This window comes from Ixodes scapularis, unplaced genomic scaffold (genome assembly GCF_016920785.2).
Source record: "Ixodes scapularis isolate PalLabHiFi unplaced genomic scaffold, ASM1692078v2 PGA_scaffold6__148_contigs__length_123643588, whole genome shotgun sequence".
NCBI lineage: Eukaryota > Metazoa > Arthropoda > Arachnida > Ixodida > Ixodidae > Ixodes > Ixodes scapularis.
In genome coordinates, this window is record NW_024609881.1 from 101,749,011 (window position 1) to 101,761,945 (window position 12,935).

The following is a 12,935-nucleotide window of genomic DNA, read 5'->3' on the forward strand; positions in this document are numbered from 1 at the left end:
AAAATGGGTTATCGTCTTTGTAACATGCAAGGTGTGATGGACCAACCTGAAGCAGAGGGAACCGTAAAGCCAGCATTCCAATGGCGGTGTCGTGCCTCGAATGACGGTTTGGTGGAAGCCAGTCAAGCGGTCCCGCGCCTCTTATCGATGACCATGGTTGCACGCTCAAAAGCGAGTGGACCTCCGTACCTGGCAAAATGGTCGCCGCAAGAAGGCTGGCTGGTAGGTGCTCGTCTTGTTCATCGGTTCGGGCTCCGGAGTGTATCCCTCGATGGTAGTCGTCGTTCCTCGTAGTGTCCTCGGCTCCGTAGACAGCAAGGTGGTCTGGAACACCTGAAGTAGAGGGAACCGTAAGGCCCGCACTCCAATGGCAGTGTCGTGACTCGAATGACGGTTCGAATACCTGATGGTATTCGAATGAATACCATCAGGGAAAATCCTGCTGGTTCATCAGGCTGATAGTCTGACCTCTTTTGGGACATTGCCGGTCTGATGGCCTGATGGTGTGATGGCTTGATGGCCTGGTGGTGTGATGGTTTGATGGCTCGAAGGTGTGATGGTTTGATGGTCTGTCGTATTTTGAGACATTGATGGTTTCATGGTGTGATGGTTTGATGGTCTGTTGGTCGGTATGAATTTGTAATCACACCTATTGGCCGAAAGAAGACAAAGATTCCATTCCAGTCATTTGTGAACACTATTCTGTGCCCACTATTTTGTTAAAAAGGAACATCCGAAGACTTAGGGCACCCTCCGAAATCCCCATAAAACCTGAAAGCAAAGTTTGTATTCAGAATATGGGATGTTATTATTTCTATTTGATAATAATTGAACGTTGAATTTTTAAATCGCAAAAACAAAATGAAAAAAAAAATGCGTTTAATCCCTTCAGTACTTTCGAGACTAAACGACGCGCAGCAACTTCATCGGTGTCCGTTGCGTGGCTATCTACACTATGTCCCCATCATTCATGCTGGGCATAACGGCGTCGTGCGATAGCGTGCAATATCCTAAGCCTCGTCGGTTTGAGAATGCAGTAAGCCTCATATTACCGCATTCGCAGCTTTGTAAACGCTTTTGTTTTTTTGCTTTTTTTCACGCAAACACTTAGTTCACAGTACACGTTCATCTAGTAAATAAATTTCCTATCCAGCAAAGTGCGTTTTTCGGCACAATCTCTGCCACTTAGATCGTAAACATGATCTACTTGACATACAAAGCGGTTCAACAAATTGTTTCACCAACGCACAATGAAACAATTTCAAACAAAACTATATGGATGCAAAGACGTACCTGAGTTTATAAGAAGGCGTCTTCGTTACCTTTCGAGTATCCTACGACAATTGTTGATGCGGATTATTCCGGATTCAACGCGCTGTTATCAAACAACGCAGCTGATGGCTTTACACACCGTATGTAATTTTCGCATGCGCAACGACGTGAAATCATTGACGTCTATTTTCGGCCACTGCTGGAACCTCCTGAATATAGACAGGTTATTTCCACCACCGAAAGATGTCATGAGACGCACCATCAGCCTTTTTTCGTTTTGGTGGTCTATCGAGATATCCTGATGGTCTCACCGGGCAACATCAAACTCTTTCGATGGTCCGTCAGTCAGGGGCGGATCCAGACCTCCATTTTAGGGGGGGGCGGCTCCTCGGTGTAAAACAGCGGGGGGGGAGGGGGGGGGGAGTGTTTATATTTTTTTGTAGAGTTATCGTTTTTACTAAACTCTGATAACGTAATATAGATCTTGAGAGCTTTTGTATCGGTTTACCTGTCGGGGATGAACTTTTTGAATTAAAACCTTTCGGGTGACCACACTAGAGGTAAGTATCTAGAAAATTGTGGTGGCACTATACTTTCTGAACACCATAACGCAAGGAATTTTGTAGTTCATAGAAAACGGGATTACTCCATTCGCGTGGCAGCGTGCTAGAAATGGAACAAGAAGTTTAACTACTGGGGATGAACGTTTGGTGCTATAGCGGCTGTGACAATTGCAGACAGTGTAACTTGATGGCTCAGATATCCCCAGCGGGGCTACAACTTTCGGGCTTCTTTTGCTTGAATATTTATATATTCTCATTACACCCGCAGAGCATGTACGGAGAGCCAACCTTTGCCAACTATACGGAGGAAGCTCATGCAGCTAATGACATTCCGAAAAACTTTTAATCTAAAACTCGGCTGTTCTTTGAGATTAAGCTTGGCATAGTAGTTAGAGCTTTATATTCAGTGCCAAAATGCCAGAACGTGGTTTTAAAACATACTTTTCATTGTCGCCGGTTGCTTTAATGGAGCGAGTACGTTGCAAACAAGCGACAAAAATGGCCCGGCGGCTTCGACGCTGCTCGCGGCGTCAAAACACTGTTGACGCAGCGAGCGAAACGAACGCTGCCAGGCAAGTTCGTTGGTTCTTCGCCGTATATTTGGAATGTCCAGAGCGCAGCACATGCGGCATTGCCAACCCAAACTCGTGTTTTCACGTGTTCTGGATGCAACTCGAGAGGACGAAAGCGAATAATTGTTGAATATTTTTGAAAGCATGTTGCAGTTCGGCAGCTCTAACTTTTAAACTTAGACAAGACCTTAAACCAGCAATGGATCCTTCCAAATAATATTCAATTGCACTTCGTCTGGATATTTTCTGTCTGAAAGGAACACTTACTTGTTTCTGGGTAGTTAGCTCATTCGTCAGGGTCGAGAGGACAGGTGCAGAGATATGATGGGGCATAGCGGTTGTCCGGTCGGCGAATCTCAACTGGGCTAAAGGCCTATCACGACTGCAGCATGGATGTTTGGGAGCCGGTGTTCACTCGAACGGGCACAGGCACTGTCTATTTAATTTTGAAAGAGCTCGTTTTCCTCAAGTCCCTAGGTAGGGAATTCGAAGCCGCAGTTGCAAACCAGCAAGCCCCGCCTCTGTTTTGTTCGACACACACATATTCGCTCCTGCAAAGCCGCGCGAAAGCTCTGCCGTCAATCCAGAGAAGTCGCGTTTAACTCGAAAAGTAAAGACGGCGTCAAGGGGAGACAAGGGGTAGTGGGCGCCTTTCCTAAAATATGTCCCGCCACCCTAAGTTGAAACGGCATTGTATGCAAATAAATGCCTACGGCGTCGGCTTGAGGACCCCGTGTAAACAGCCTCCAGCCTTTAGAGTGCTCGTACCGTTTATCTTCCTTTTATTAGCTTCCCGCCACGAGAAGTCGTACCGCAGGCAGTATGAAGGACATTAGAGGAAACATCTCCCCCCTTCTGGCGCTCGTCGGCTTCTTTCTGTATTCCGCGCTGCGGCGCTGATCCTCAGTGAGGGATGGAGGCGAGGACGAAAGCGGGGAAGTTCGGAGCGTCTTCAGGAGAAGCTCAGACCCAGACTACACTGTACCCAGAGCATTTGCTTCCTCTCTCAGTTGAGAAGAAAAGCAATAGGTCACCTGGTAGTACAAGCCGCATCCCCCCCCCCCCCTGGAACGTCTCCTCCTAGTACGTCCCCTCCGCACTTCCCTTGGCAATGAGCACACCGTGCCAATAAGAAACCTTTAGTGAGCCCGTGGGCAACAGCATCTTAAAGCAAGCCAAAAAAAAAATGCCAAAAGACAAGCCCAGAACCGCGAAGAAACCATCAAACGAAAAGTGATGAAAAGGCGGCCGCTAGAGAGGAAGATCGTACCGTTGAGGAAGGCTGCTTGGCGCCTGCGTTTGGAAGCTTTCAGGTCAAAAATTTTTCGCAGACAACCTCCAAAGAGAGAGAGGGAGACAGAGAGAGGGAGAGAAAGGGACTAGATATGTTGAAGGTATTTTCCCCCCGTGCCCGACGTGGTGGCCTTGTTTGGAACCCTTAGCAAAAAGAGGCCGTACTTCAAACGTAGTTGAAATATATTTAGTACGAATATTCATTTTGTATTTATTCTGTATTATTTTGGCCGCATTCGAAATACGCCCGTAATGTATTCAAAATACATTATAAATATGAATCAAAAAATATTTTAGATATACCAAAAATATTATCCCTTCACACTCAAGATGCCATTTGCGCATTAAAAACCGGTTACACAATTTTTTTTTATTTTCGATTTTGTCAGCAAATGGTGTCCCTGTGGTATTTGAAGGCACTACTAGATACATCTCACAAAGGTACATTAGAAACGAACACAAACACAAACACCATGACGCACTGAATAGCCCATTCACAGTCCCGTTGACTGCTCTAGAGCCTTATATAGCCTACATATTGAAGGTAATCATTTTTTCGGTGACCACCTCTGCGCTTATTAAGGTTCCAAGTATTCGATCTGCATTGGCATTGGTACAACTAATAACAATTCGGCGCAGTCCTTAAAACAATATCCACACAAACGGCTCATAAAATACATGTTATTGCTTCTCTGCGTAGCACCACTCAGGACGAAGCGAATCAAGGCAGTATCTTCACATTAAAATACTGTGAACGACTTTATTTTCGTGAGGACCTAATTCTCGCAAAGTTCGCGAATCGCCTACAATTCCGAAAAATAGGTCCCGTGAACAATTCCGGCAAAATGCAAAAATATTAAAATCTATATTGCGATCCCAGCGCGTCGCGAAAATTAGAATTTGCGAATTATTCCAAAGCTCCAACTTTGACCTAAATCGCGAAATATTGAGCCCGCGAAAAATAAATATTTTACAGTAGTTGTTTTGCATTTCCATTTTAGTAGTTGACTATTTAATATGGTAGTTAATATCACTGTATTAAAGTCACTATTCACATCACGTGCAATGGTGAGTATACACGTTCAGTGAACTAACATTGTGCTAACAAAACCACTCCAAGCGTATCTGGTCACAGCACCTGCTGAAGCTTTCCAGCATCAGCAAATATTGTAGTTGTAGTCCCCGAACCCCGTTTGTGATTGGTGTGCAAGGAACTGATCAGGTGTGTCCTTGATAGAAAAAAGGAAACAATAACATAAACTGGGCTGATTTATCAGTGCGATGCTCCGCAATTCAGTTGACAAACTAATCAAATGTTGTATTTAGGCGCTTCAGTGTACTCCATATCTACTTGAAGTGAACTTCTAGAAGGGGAGCTTTTCAATATTTTGGTAGTTTAAGTCAAACTACCAAAGTATTGAAGTTAAAAGGTACTTCAAGTATAACACAACAGTATTTACGATTTTCAGGTATTTTAAGAGTATTCTGCACGTATTTTTGATTGCTCCATTTTTTTAGGGTTGGAGTATATTTTGCACGAATTAAATAAATATTTCAAGAAATATACGTGAAAGGTATTTTGTGCCTATTAATTTAGTATTTACATATTTCAAAACGGCTGAAGGGAACTTCAAATGTAGTTTAAGTAAAGGTATTTTAAAATGATTTTTAGAAGTATATTTTAGTACTAAGTAAAAAAAAAAGAAGCTTATATTTTCGGTCTATTTTTCGTGTACTTAAAATTATGAACTGTATTTCAAATACACTCAAATTAGAATGTGGTATATTTCAAACGTATTAGTTTTCGCTAAGGGAAGAGTGCCTGCAGTCGAGGACCCTGATATTTGGTGCGCCTCCCCACTGTCTCTCCATTTCTAAACTCCTGGCGCCGTCCCTGTCGGGAAGACGTACCGTGACTTGACGGAGATAAACCCCACTTTGGAAGCGTCCAGCAGGCGCGTCCACCCACCGCTGTTTTAATCCTTTGTCCCTCGCGTCGATTGCTTGCGTTTTTTCTTCGAGCTGACGAAGAACCCCGGGGGGGGGGGGGTGCCTGGCGAGGCGCTTGGGGGGGGGGGGGCGATCGCCCACACCGCCCCCCCCCTTGGATCCGCCACTGCCGTCAGTCGACACAACAAACGTTTTGAAGGTCTCTGAGCTACAAACAGAAGACTTTAATGGTCCGTCAGCCACCATCAAGAAATGTTTGATGGTCGATCAGGCACCATTAGGTACGCCTGTTGGACAATCGACAGGCGTACCTGATGTTATGAGCGTTATTACAAATACGGTGTTTTTATATATATATATATATATATATATATATATTTCCGATCTGTTTAAGCCTGCATGCGATCGAGTGAAGAGGAATATACACTTGCTCAGAACCACTGCAACCAGGTGCGTCCACGACAGATCCAATATGGTCACCACATATAAGAGCCGCCGCAAAATATTTTTTGTAGAAGTACCAGCCTATACTCTGTCAGCGTGCTTTGATGGTACAAAGCAATTTTGATGGTCCATCGCCTGATGGTCTGACGGATTATCATCGGCCGTTATGAACTTCTGGTGGACCGTGAAACGCTTGTGAAGGTCCACCAGGGAGGTCTGATGGAGAATTAGCCACCATTTGAGCCCTTGACGGACCATTAAAACGCGTATGATGGTCCATCAGAGAAGGCTGGTGGACCATCAGGTGCCATTGAAGCTCCTGAAGGACCATCGAGAACCAAGACGCTTTTGATGGTCCATCAGACGCCATCAACGAAGTGTGATGGACCATCAAAATCCCTTTGATGGTCTATTTCGAGGGTCTAATTGTCCATCAGGCGTCATCAAGGAGGTCTGGTGGCCCATCAAGAAAACCTGATGGGCCATCAGGGATGTTTGATGGACCATCAAGAAAGTTTGATGGAACAACAGATTTTCTTGATGGCCTTTTCGATCGGAATATGTGCTTTCCAGGTCCATTTTCGGCATTGCTTTGACTGACTCTCAGCGGTTACCCGCCAACATCTTGCTCGCGCACCTCAAGTAAGTGATGGGAGCCTGACGAAAGGCACAATGCGTTTTTCCCTAACGTGTTCCCCGGCACAGCTAACGCCTTCCACACTGATTAGTGTACTTCGTGTGGTTGTAACCCTAAAGGAGCCTGGCCATTGCAATTTCTCGTCACCTTCTGCTCTTCGCCGGGTCCTTGACCTCAGAATTAGAAACGTTTAGTGATCGCTGTTTAAGGTGCGACCCCCCCCCCCCCCCCCGCGTGCATGACGTTTTGATGCTTTTTTGACGGTATATAAGTTTTTTCTATGTATTCTACAATTATAAACTTAATGTCAAATCAGAGAGCTGTTTTTCAACGATACATATTCCCCAAAAAAAGAGTGATACGTATAATATGCCATAAAACTTATGTTTGTTCGAAAAATTCAATATTTTGCAAGTTACCAATCACTATAATTACAAACTAGCCCTTTCATAAAAAAAATTCATTTCAAAAATATTCATTCCTTGCAATCTGGCATCTCGAGTTCAGGCAAAAGACGTACAATACTCGTTGTACGGATAGTTGGAAAGTACCGCATTCAAGGACTAATTAAACAATAATACCTAGGGTATCGCATTTTCTAAATTGATGCAATGAATTTAAGATGAACATGCTGAGTTGGAATTTTAACTAGTTATGTCTTTTCATCCTAAGACCATAAGGTGATTGCACAATTTAAATTATTTTCTCTTTGCTATGGTTGGTAGTAATACTTAGTTTGTTGGTAATTACTTTATTGTTATGCATATTGTGCGTGTATCTGCAGATATTCTCTGCTGCTGACGGGGGGGGGGGGGGGGGGGAGGCAGAAGTTTGTCACCCAAAACTGAGTTGTTGTTTTTTTTCTTTTTCCTGCTTGTTTGTCCATGTGGTAAGCAATAAAGAATTTGAATTTTAAATTTAAAATTGAGAACAGCTATCGTTTTCTAACTCGGGAATCTCAACCAGCCCTGCAGCTTCAGCCCATCGGATGTCAATGGCGGCACATGACGAATGATCCCAAGACAGAGGAGTCAGTCAAACCGCCACTCGACGAAAATGAACGCCAACATGCCAGGAGCTGGAGCACAGGCACTATGACTGGGCGCCTGAGAGCAGACTGTCGTAGAAAGAAGTTGTTATGGAACCCCTTGATAAGTAACAATAATCAGGCAACCAAGTGGAAACAAGCATATTCAAAAAACTTACCAAATTCACACACCAGCCTTTACTCCTTAAGATGCAAAATCGCCAAGATTAATTTTAACTCCAAGCGGTGGAGCTTTTCAGGGCACAGGCATCTCTGACGTAACTCCCCCCCCCCCCCCCTCCCGCCCCTCTCCCTAGCCTGGCGGTATAGGCAGACTTGTCAAATGGGTCTGCCCCATGCAGCAAACTCCAGTTATATGAATAAGTTATTCATTCTTCTAATCCCTCCAACGGTCCTCGTAGGCATTGCAGACAGTATATTTAAAACTATACACACATGATAATAACATAATAGCACACCGACACTAATTTGCACAAAACAGGCCGAGCTCCTGGAACAAAAATATTACACTCGTAACAAATAATTATTTCTTTAACTTGTTAATTACAAAGACGAACAAACATCTGAGAAATTGAATAATTTCTCAGTTTAATTATATGTGATGATTCTGGCTATGGGCATTGTTATATAGCAGCGAAATTCCATATACATGTGACAATGGACACTGCAAAACCCCTTCACTCAACACTGTCAACATGCTTTTTCTTCGGCGTAAAGCACGTGAATGATCCCTATATCACGTTGAACGCTAATACTGCACTTGAGTCCAATAGGCACTCAGCTGAGTTCACAATGATTGCTGGCATAACAGTCTTGTCCAATACAGCCCTAGAGTGCATTCCCAAAGTATGAAGCAATCAAGTAATAATCACACTAGCTACAATGGTAGTGGAAGGGAGTCTAGTTAATTTTAGACGAAACCCCGAGACTGGGGGAAAAAAGGACAACACAACACGTTGTGTTGTGTTGTCCTTTTTGCCGCCCAGTCTCGGGGTTTTGTCTAAAATGGTAAACTTCCACCAGCTTGCTTGCGCCCCAACATTTTGGTTGAGTATAGTCCGTTTCACCATAATTTAGCAAACGGCGAACTCCCAGTGAGCCAATATGAACGTTGAAGAGAGGCACGTGACCATATATCATCAGAGGACTCTCCTCCTAAGGAGAGTTTTCACATACCTTCACTCAATCTCTCCGATTGGCTTGAGGGGGCTGTAGCGTCTGCTCTTTGCCAATTTATGGTGAAACAAACTATAGGCAGCACACACTTTTGAAAAACGTCAATTGAACAGACTGAAATAAATGGTAGTCAACATATTCCTAAGAGACTGCTTTTTCGGTCAATTGGGACGAACACTAATACCAGTTATTTTGTCCGGGTAACTAGAGCAAGTAAATAATCACCTGACTGATACAATTCCATTCATATGAACAAAATTATGGCTTCAGTAAATCCTACAAAACTGAAGCATCTACAGTTCATTTTTAGAGCGCAGATCTTAGGCGCCCGTTTCCGGCTTGAGCGGCGTCAAAGCAACCGTAACCCCCCCCCCCCCCCCCCCCCCCCTGAGGACCTCGGGACGACCTCGGGAGGACCTCGGGTTCCTACGGGAGGACCTCGGGAGGGATTCGGTTTCCTTCGGGAGGACCTCGGGAGGACCTCGGGTTCCTTCGGGAGGACCTCGGGTACCTTCGGTGAGCTCGGGGAGGGGAAGAGTCACGTGACCCCCCCCCACCCCCAAGATCACGTGATCCCCCCCTCAGTACCCCTCCCTACTCCTCCTCAAGAGCTGTGCTCTAATTCGACGGCACAGGGGGTTATAAATGCTTTTCACTTTTAGAGCGCAGCTCTTAGGGGCCCGTTCCCGGCTTGAGCGGCGTCGGCGTCGGCGTCGGCGTCGTCGTCGGCGTCGGCGTCGCCGTCGGCGTAACGAAGGTCACGCGACCCCCAAGGTCATCCCGAGGTCACGTGACCCCAAGGTCACCTCAAGGTCACGTGACCCCAAGAGGTCACGTGACCCCTCCCCCAGGGTCACGTGACCCCCAAGGTCACGTGACACCCAAAGTCACGTGAACCCCGAGGTCACGTGACCACCCCCAGGGTCACGTGACCCCCGCCGAGGTCACGTGACCTCCCCGATGACGTCATCGTCACTGATGACGTCACCGGCATCCGCATCGTCATCGTCATCATCACTGATGACGTCATCAATGACGTCACTGATGACCTCACCGGCATCTGCATCGTCATCGTCACAGATGACGTCATCAGTGACGTCACTGATGTCACTGACACCCGCATCGTCATCGTCATCATCGCTGATGACGTCATCGGAGTCCGCATCGTCATCGTCACTGATGATGTCATCAGTGACGTCACTGATGACATCATCGGCATCGTCACGTGACCCCTAAGGTCACGTGACGCCCCAAGGTCACTTCACCCCCCCAGTACCCTTCCCTCCTCCTCCTCAAGAGCTGCGCTCTAATTCGGTGTTACAGGGAGTTGTAAACGGCTTTCACTTTTTATTCCCGAGTTGCTTTAAATTTAAAGAATTGTTAATAAGTGTAGTGGTAGGACTTCATCTTTTTTTAAGACTCTAGATAGAGTGGTGGATGAGACAACCATCTAAGCGGAGTCTGATCATAATTTTTGCACTGCCCAATAAAAAAAAAAACAAGATTTGCTGTCTCGTGAGCTCCAATGGAAACATTTAACTGTTTTGTGAACGCTAGAAGTTAACTATTTTCCGAATGATTGGTTCGAACCCTTTGTAACACTTCACGTGCACATCACTAAAATCAGCACCAGCTTTTCACACACAAAAAAAAAAATCCGATCAAATGCGAGCTACTGCAATGACAGCACGTTATATCAAAAGGTTCAGAAGTCCGAAATCACGATTACCGCGCACAGAACTAACTCGTATCCACCAGCTCTGGGCGCTGCAATCTTACCGGTGACGTCACCGCTTTCGAGAGGTCACGGCACGAGTAGTCGCTTTTCCGTACAAAGTGGTGACAACCGAAGCCCGGGTGCCGCTGTCTAGCTTCCGGTTTATAACTCTAAGCTCCTCTGCATCGTTGATTACCCAACCCCCTCTCCCCTCGTGCACGCGTTTCGCAGAAAGTTTCGTGTTCAATTGAGCAATGATGTACATGTTTCTTGCAGCTGTGAGCATTCGAAGAGTAAAATGCAAATTTGCTCTGTTGCAGCCGGACACGGTGCCCGCATATTCTTCGTCTGTTCGCTCCGTCCGGGACAGCGCCCGTCAGCTTGCAGTGCCCTAGAGTGTACACCGATGTCTAAGAAGTCGTCTTGTACGGTCGGCAAAATTGCATTGGCTGTTTTGTGCTTAGCGATTGTTGCCTCGCTGGTATATTTTGATTGGTTGAGACAACCACCTTCTTGTCCAACGCCGGCATCCGGCGGCACGACCACAGAGCAGGTAATACGCAGTGTTGTTGCTATGGCCACTCAAAAGAATGAGAAGGGCAGGGAGGTCCCTCAGCTGTCCCGCCTTCCCAGCGAGGCTCCTGCCTTCATAATGCTCCAGCGTCTCGTCAGCTTCGAGCGTGCACATGCAGCCGAAGCACGGTAGAAGCCAACGGGCGCGTGCTGATGTCCCGGCATGCGAAGAAACGCCCTGCCTTTCTCATCCTGTCAGTGGGCATAGTGGCCATTCCGATTCCTATTTCTTCTGAAGATATTCCAAGTGTTGTTCTGACGGGACTCCTTTGTAAAAAAAAACCTTACGTTGGCCGTTTTCGGATTTCATGTTTGTCGCACAGGGAACGAATTATATAGTTTTGTTTCGTTTTTGCTTGGTATCCTAGACAATTTCAGCTCTCGTTGTCTAAAAGCGTTCATGAAATCGACGTGCATACGCTTGACCCTACAATAGGTTCTAGATAACAAGGACTTTTCGTCGATCGTACGCAAGAGTTTTGCATTGACAGCGGGAGCTCGTGACGACTCTTCGAGCACAGATTCAGCACGCGGGCGCAAGGCCCGCAATCCGCAATGTATACCATCTGCGCCCATAACAGTTTTGCACTTCCCGTGTCGATTATTAATTCCGTGCTCTTTATATTTGTTTCCGCAGACTTCCAGACGTAGCGACGATGACTTCGCATCCAGAGCAAAAAGAATCAACGAAGTGTGTCGCAAGTACCAAGTGACCTTGGTGGATCGCAACTTCAGCTACGAACGGCCCGACCTGTGCCACATCACAAGATGTCGCATCATCATCGACCCCGCAAGGAAAGTCGGCTACTCCTTCATCAGCAAGGTTGCATCCACCACTGTGAAGACCATCTTCGGGCTCCTGCTCAACATCAGCAACACGCCAAATACAGTTGACAGCTTTCACAGGACATTTCATGAGCAGGTCCGCACAGTCTCACCCATGACGTTCCTACAGAGGAGCAACGAGGAGCGCTACACAACCGCCATGTTCGTGAGGCATCCCTTCGAGAGGCTTGTATCCGCTTACGTGGACAAGGCACTAGGCCCACGTGCTGTCATGGTCTATTTTTACGAGCGCTACTGGAACGACGTGCCTGGCGTCAGGGCAACGGATCGGAACTTGACCTTCCCGGAGTTCGTTGATTACATACTGAATCAAAGAGTGAACGAGATGGACCCTCATTGGGCTCCGTACTACGTGACGTGTCAGCCTTGTGTCGTCAAATATGAGGTCGTCGGAAAGCTGGAGACAGCAAACAGGGACTTTGCGCTGTTCTTTGAAGCACTAGGTGTTCGGCCGGAGGACATTCCGCATAAAAACAACGGTGGCGACCACTGGTTCCGCAAATCTGCCCGAGAGTTTTTTAAAGAGCTCACTTTACATCATGTGATGCGTTTATATGAGCGGTTCTTCTTCGACTTCGAGATGTTCGGGTACGACTTCAGGGACTATCTGCACTCAGAGTGTACGTGAAACCAAAAGATGAGGCCAACTTCACAGAGAGATCTTCACAGCCAGTGCTTCAACAAATCTGCAGCAGAGAAAACGAGGACCTATACCTCAAACCTATAAAGTTATTTTCTTCAAATCCATGTTCAAAAGTCATATTTACTGGATAAGATATACGTCTAGACAACTTGTGTGCGCCAGCTGCCTAAAAATAGTGTCGCATATTTTGACGGATAACTT

At 46.1% G+C, this 12,935-nt stretch overlaps 1 protein-coding gene across 1 annotated transcript; it reads left to right on the forward strand.

Annotated features, from left to right (window-relative positions):
• Nucleotides 1-3: 3 nt before the first annotated feature.
• Nucleotides 4-12,719, forward strand: LOC8023225 (carbohydrate sulfotransferase 13-like). The gene is made up of 2 exons (XM_042294870.1): nt 4-222; nt 11,883-12,719. The coding sequence occupies exons 1-2, from the start codon at nt 4-6 to the stop codon at nt 12,717-12,719; spliced, it is 1,056 nt and encodes a 351-aa protein (XP_042150804.1).
• The last annotated feature ends 216 nt before the right edge of the window (nt 12,720-12,935 follow it).

Coding starts and splice junctions, on each gene's coding strand:
- LOC8023225 (XM_042294870.1), top strand. CDS start 4: ATGGGTTATCGTCTTTGTAACATGCAAGGTGTGATGGACCAACCTGAA. Junction 223..11,882: donor CGCCGCAAGAAGGCTGGCTG/GTAGGTGCTCGT, acceptor TTGTTTCCGCAG/ACTTCCAGACGTAGCGACGA.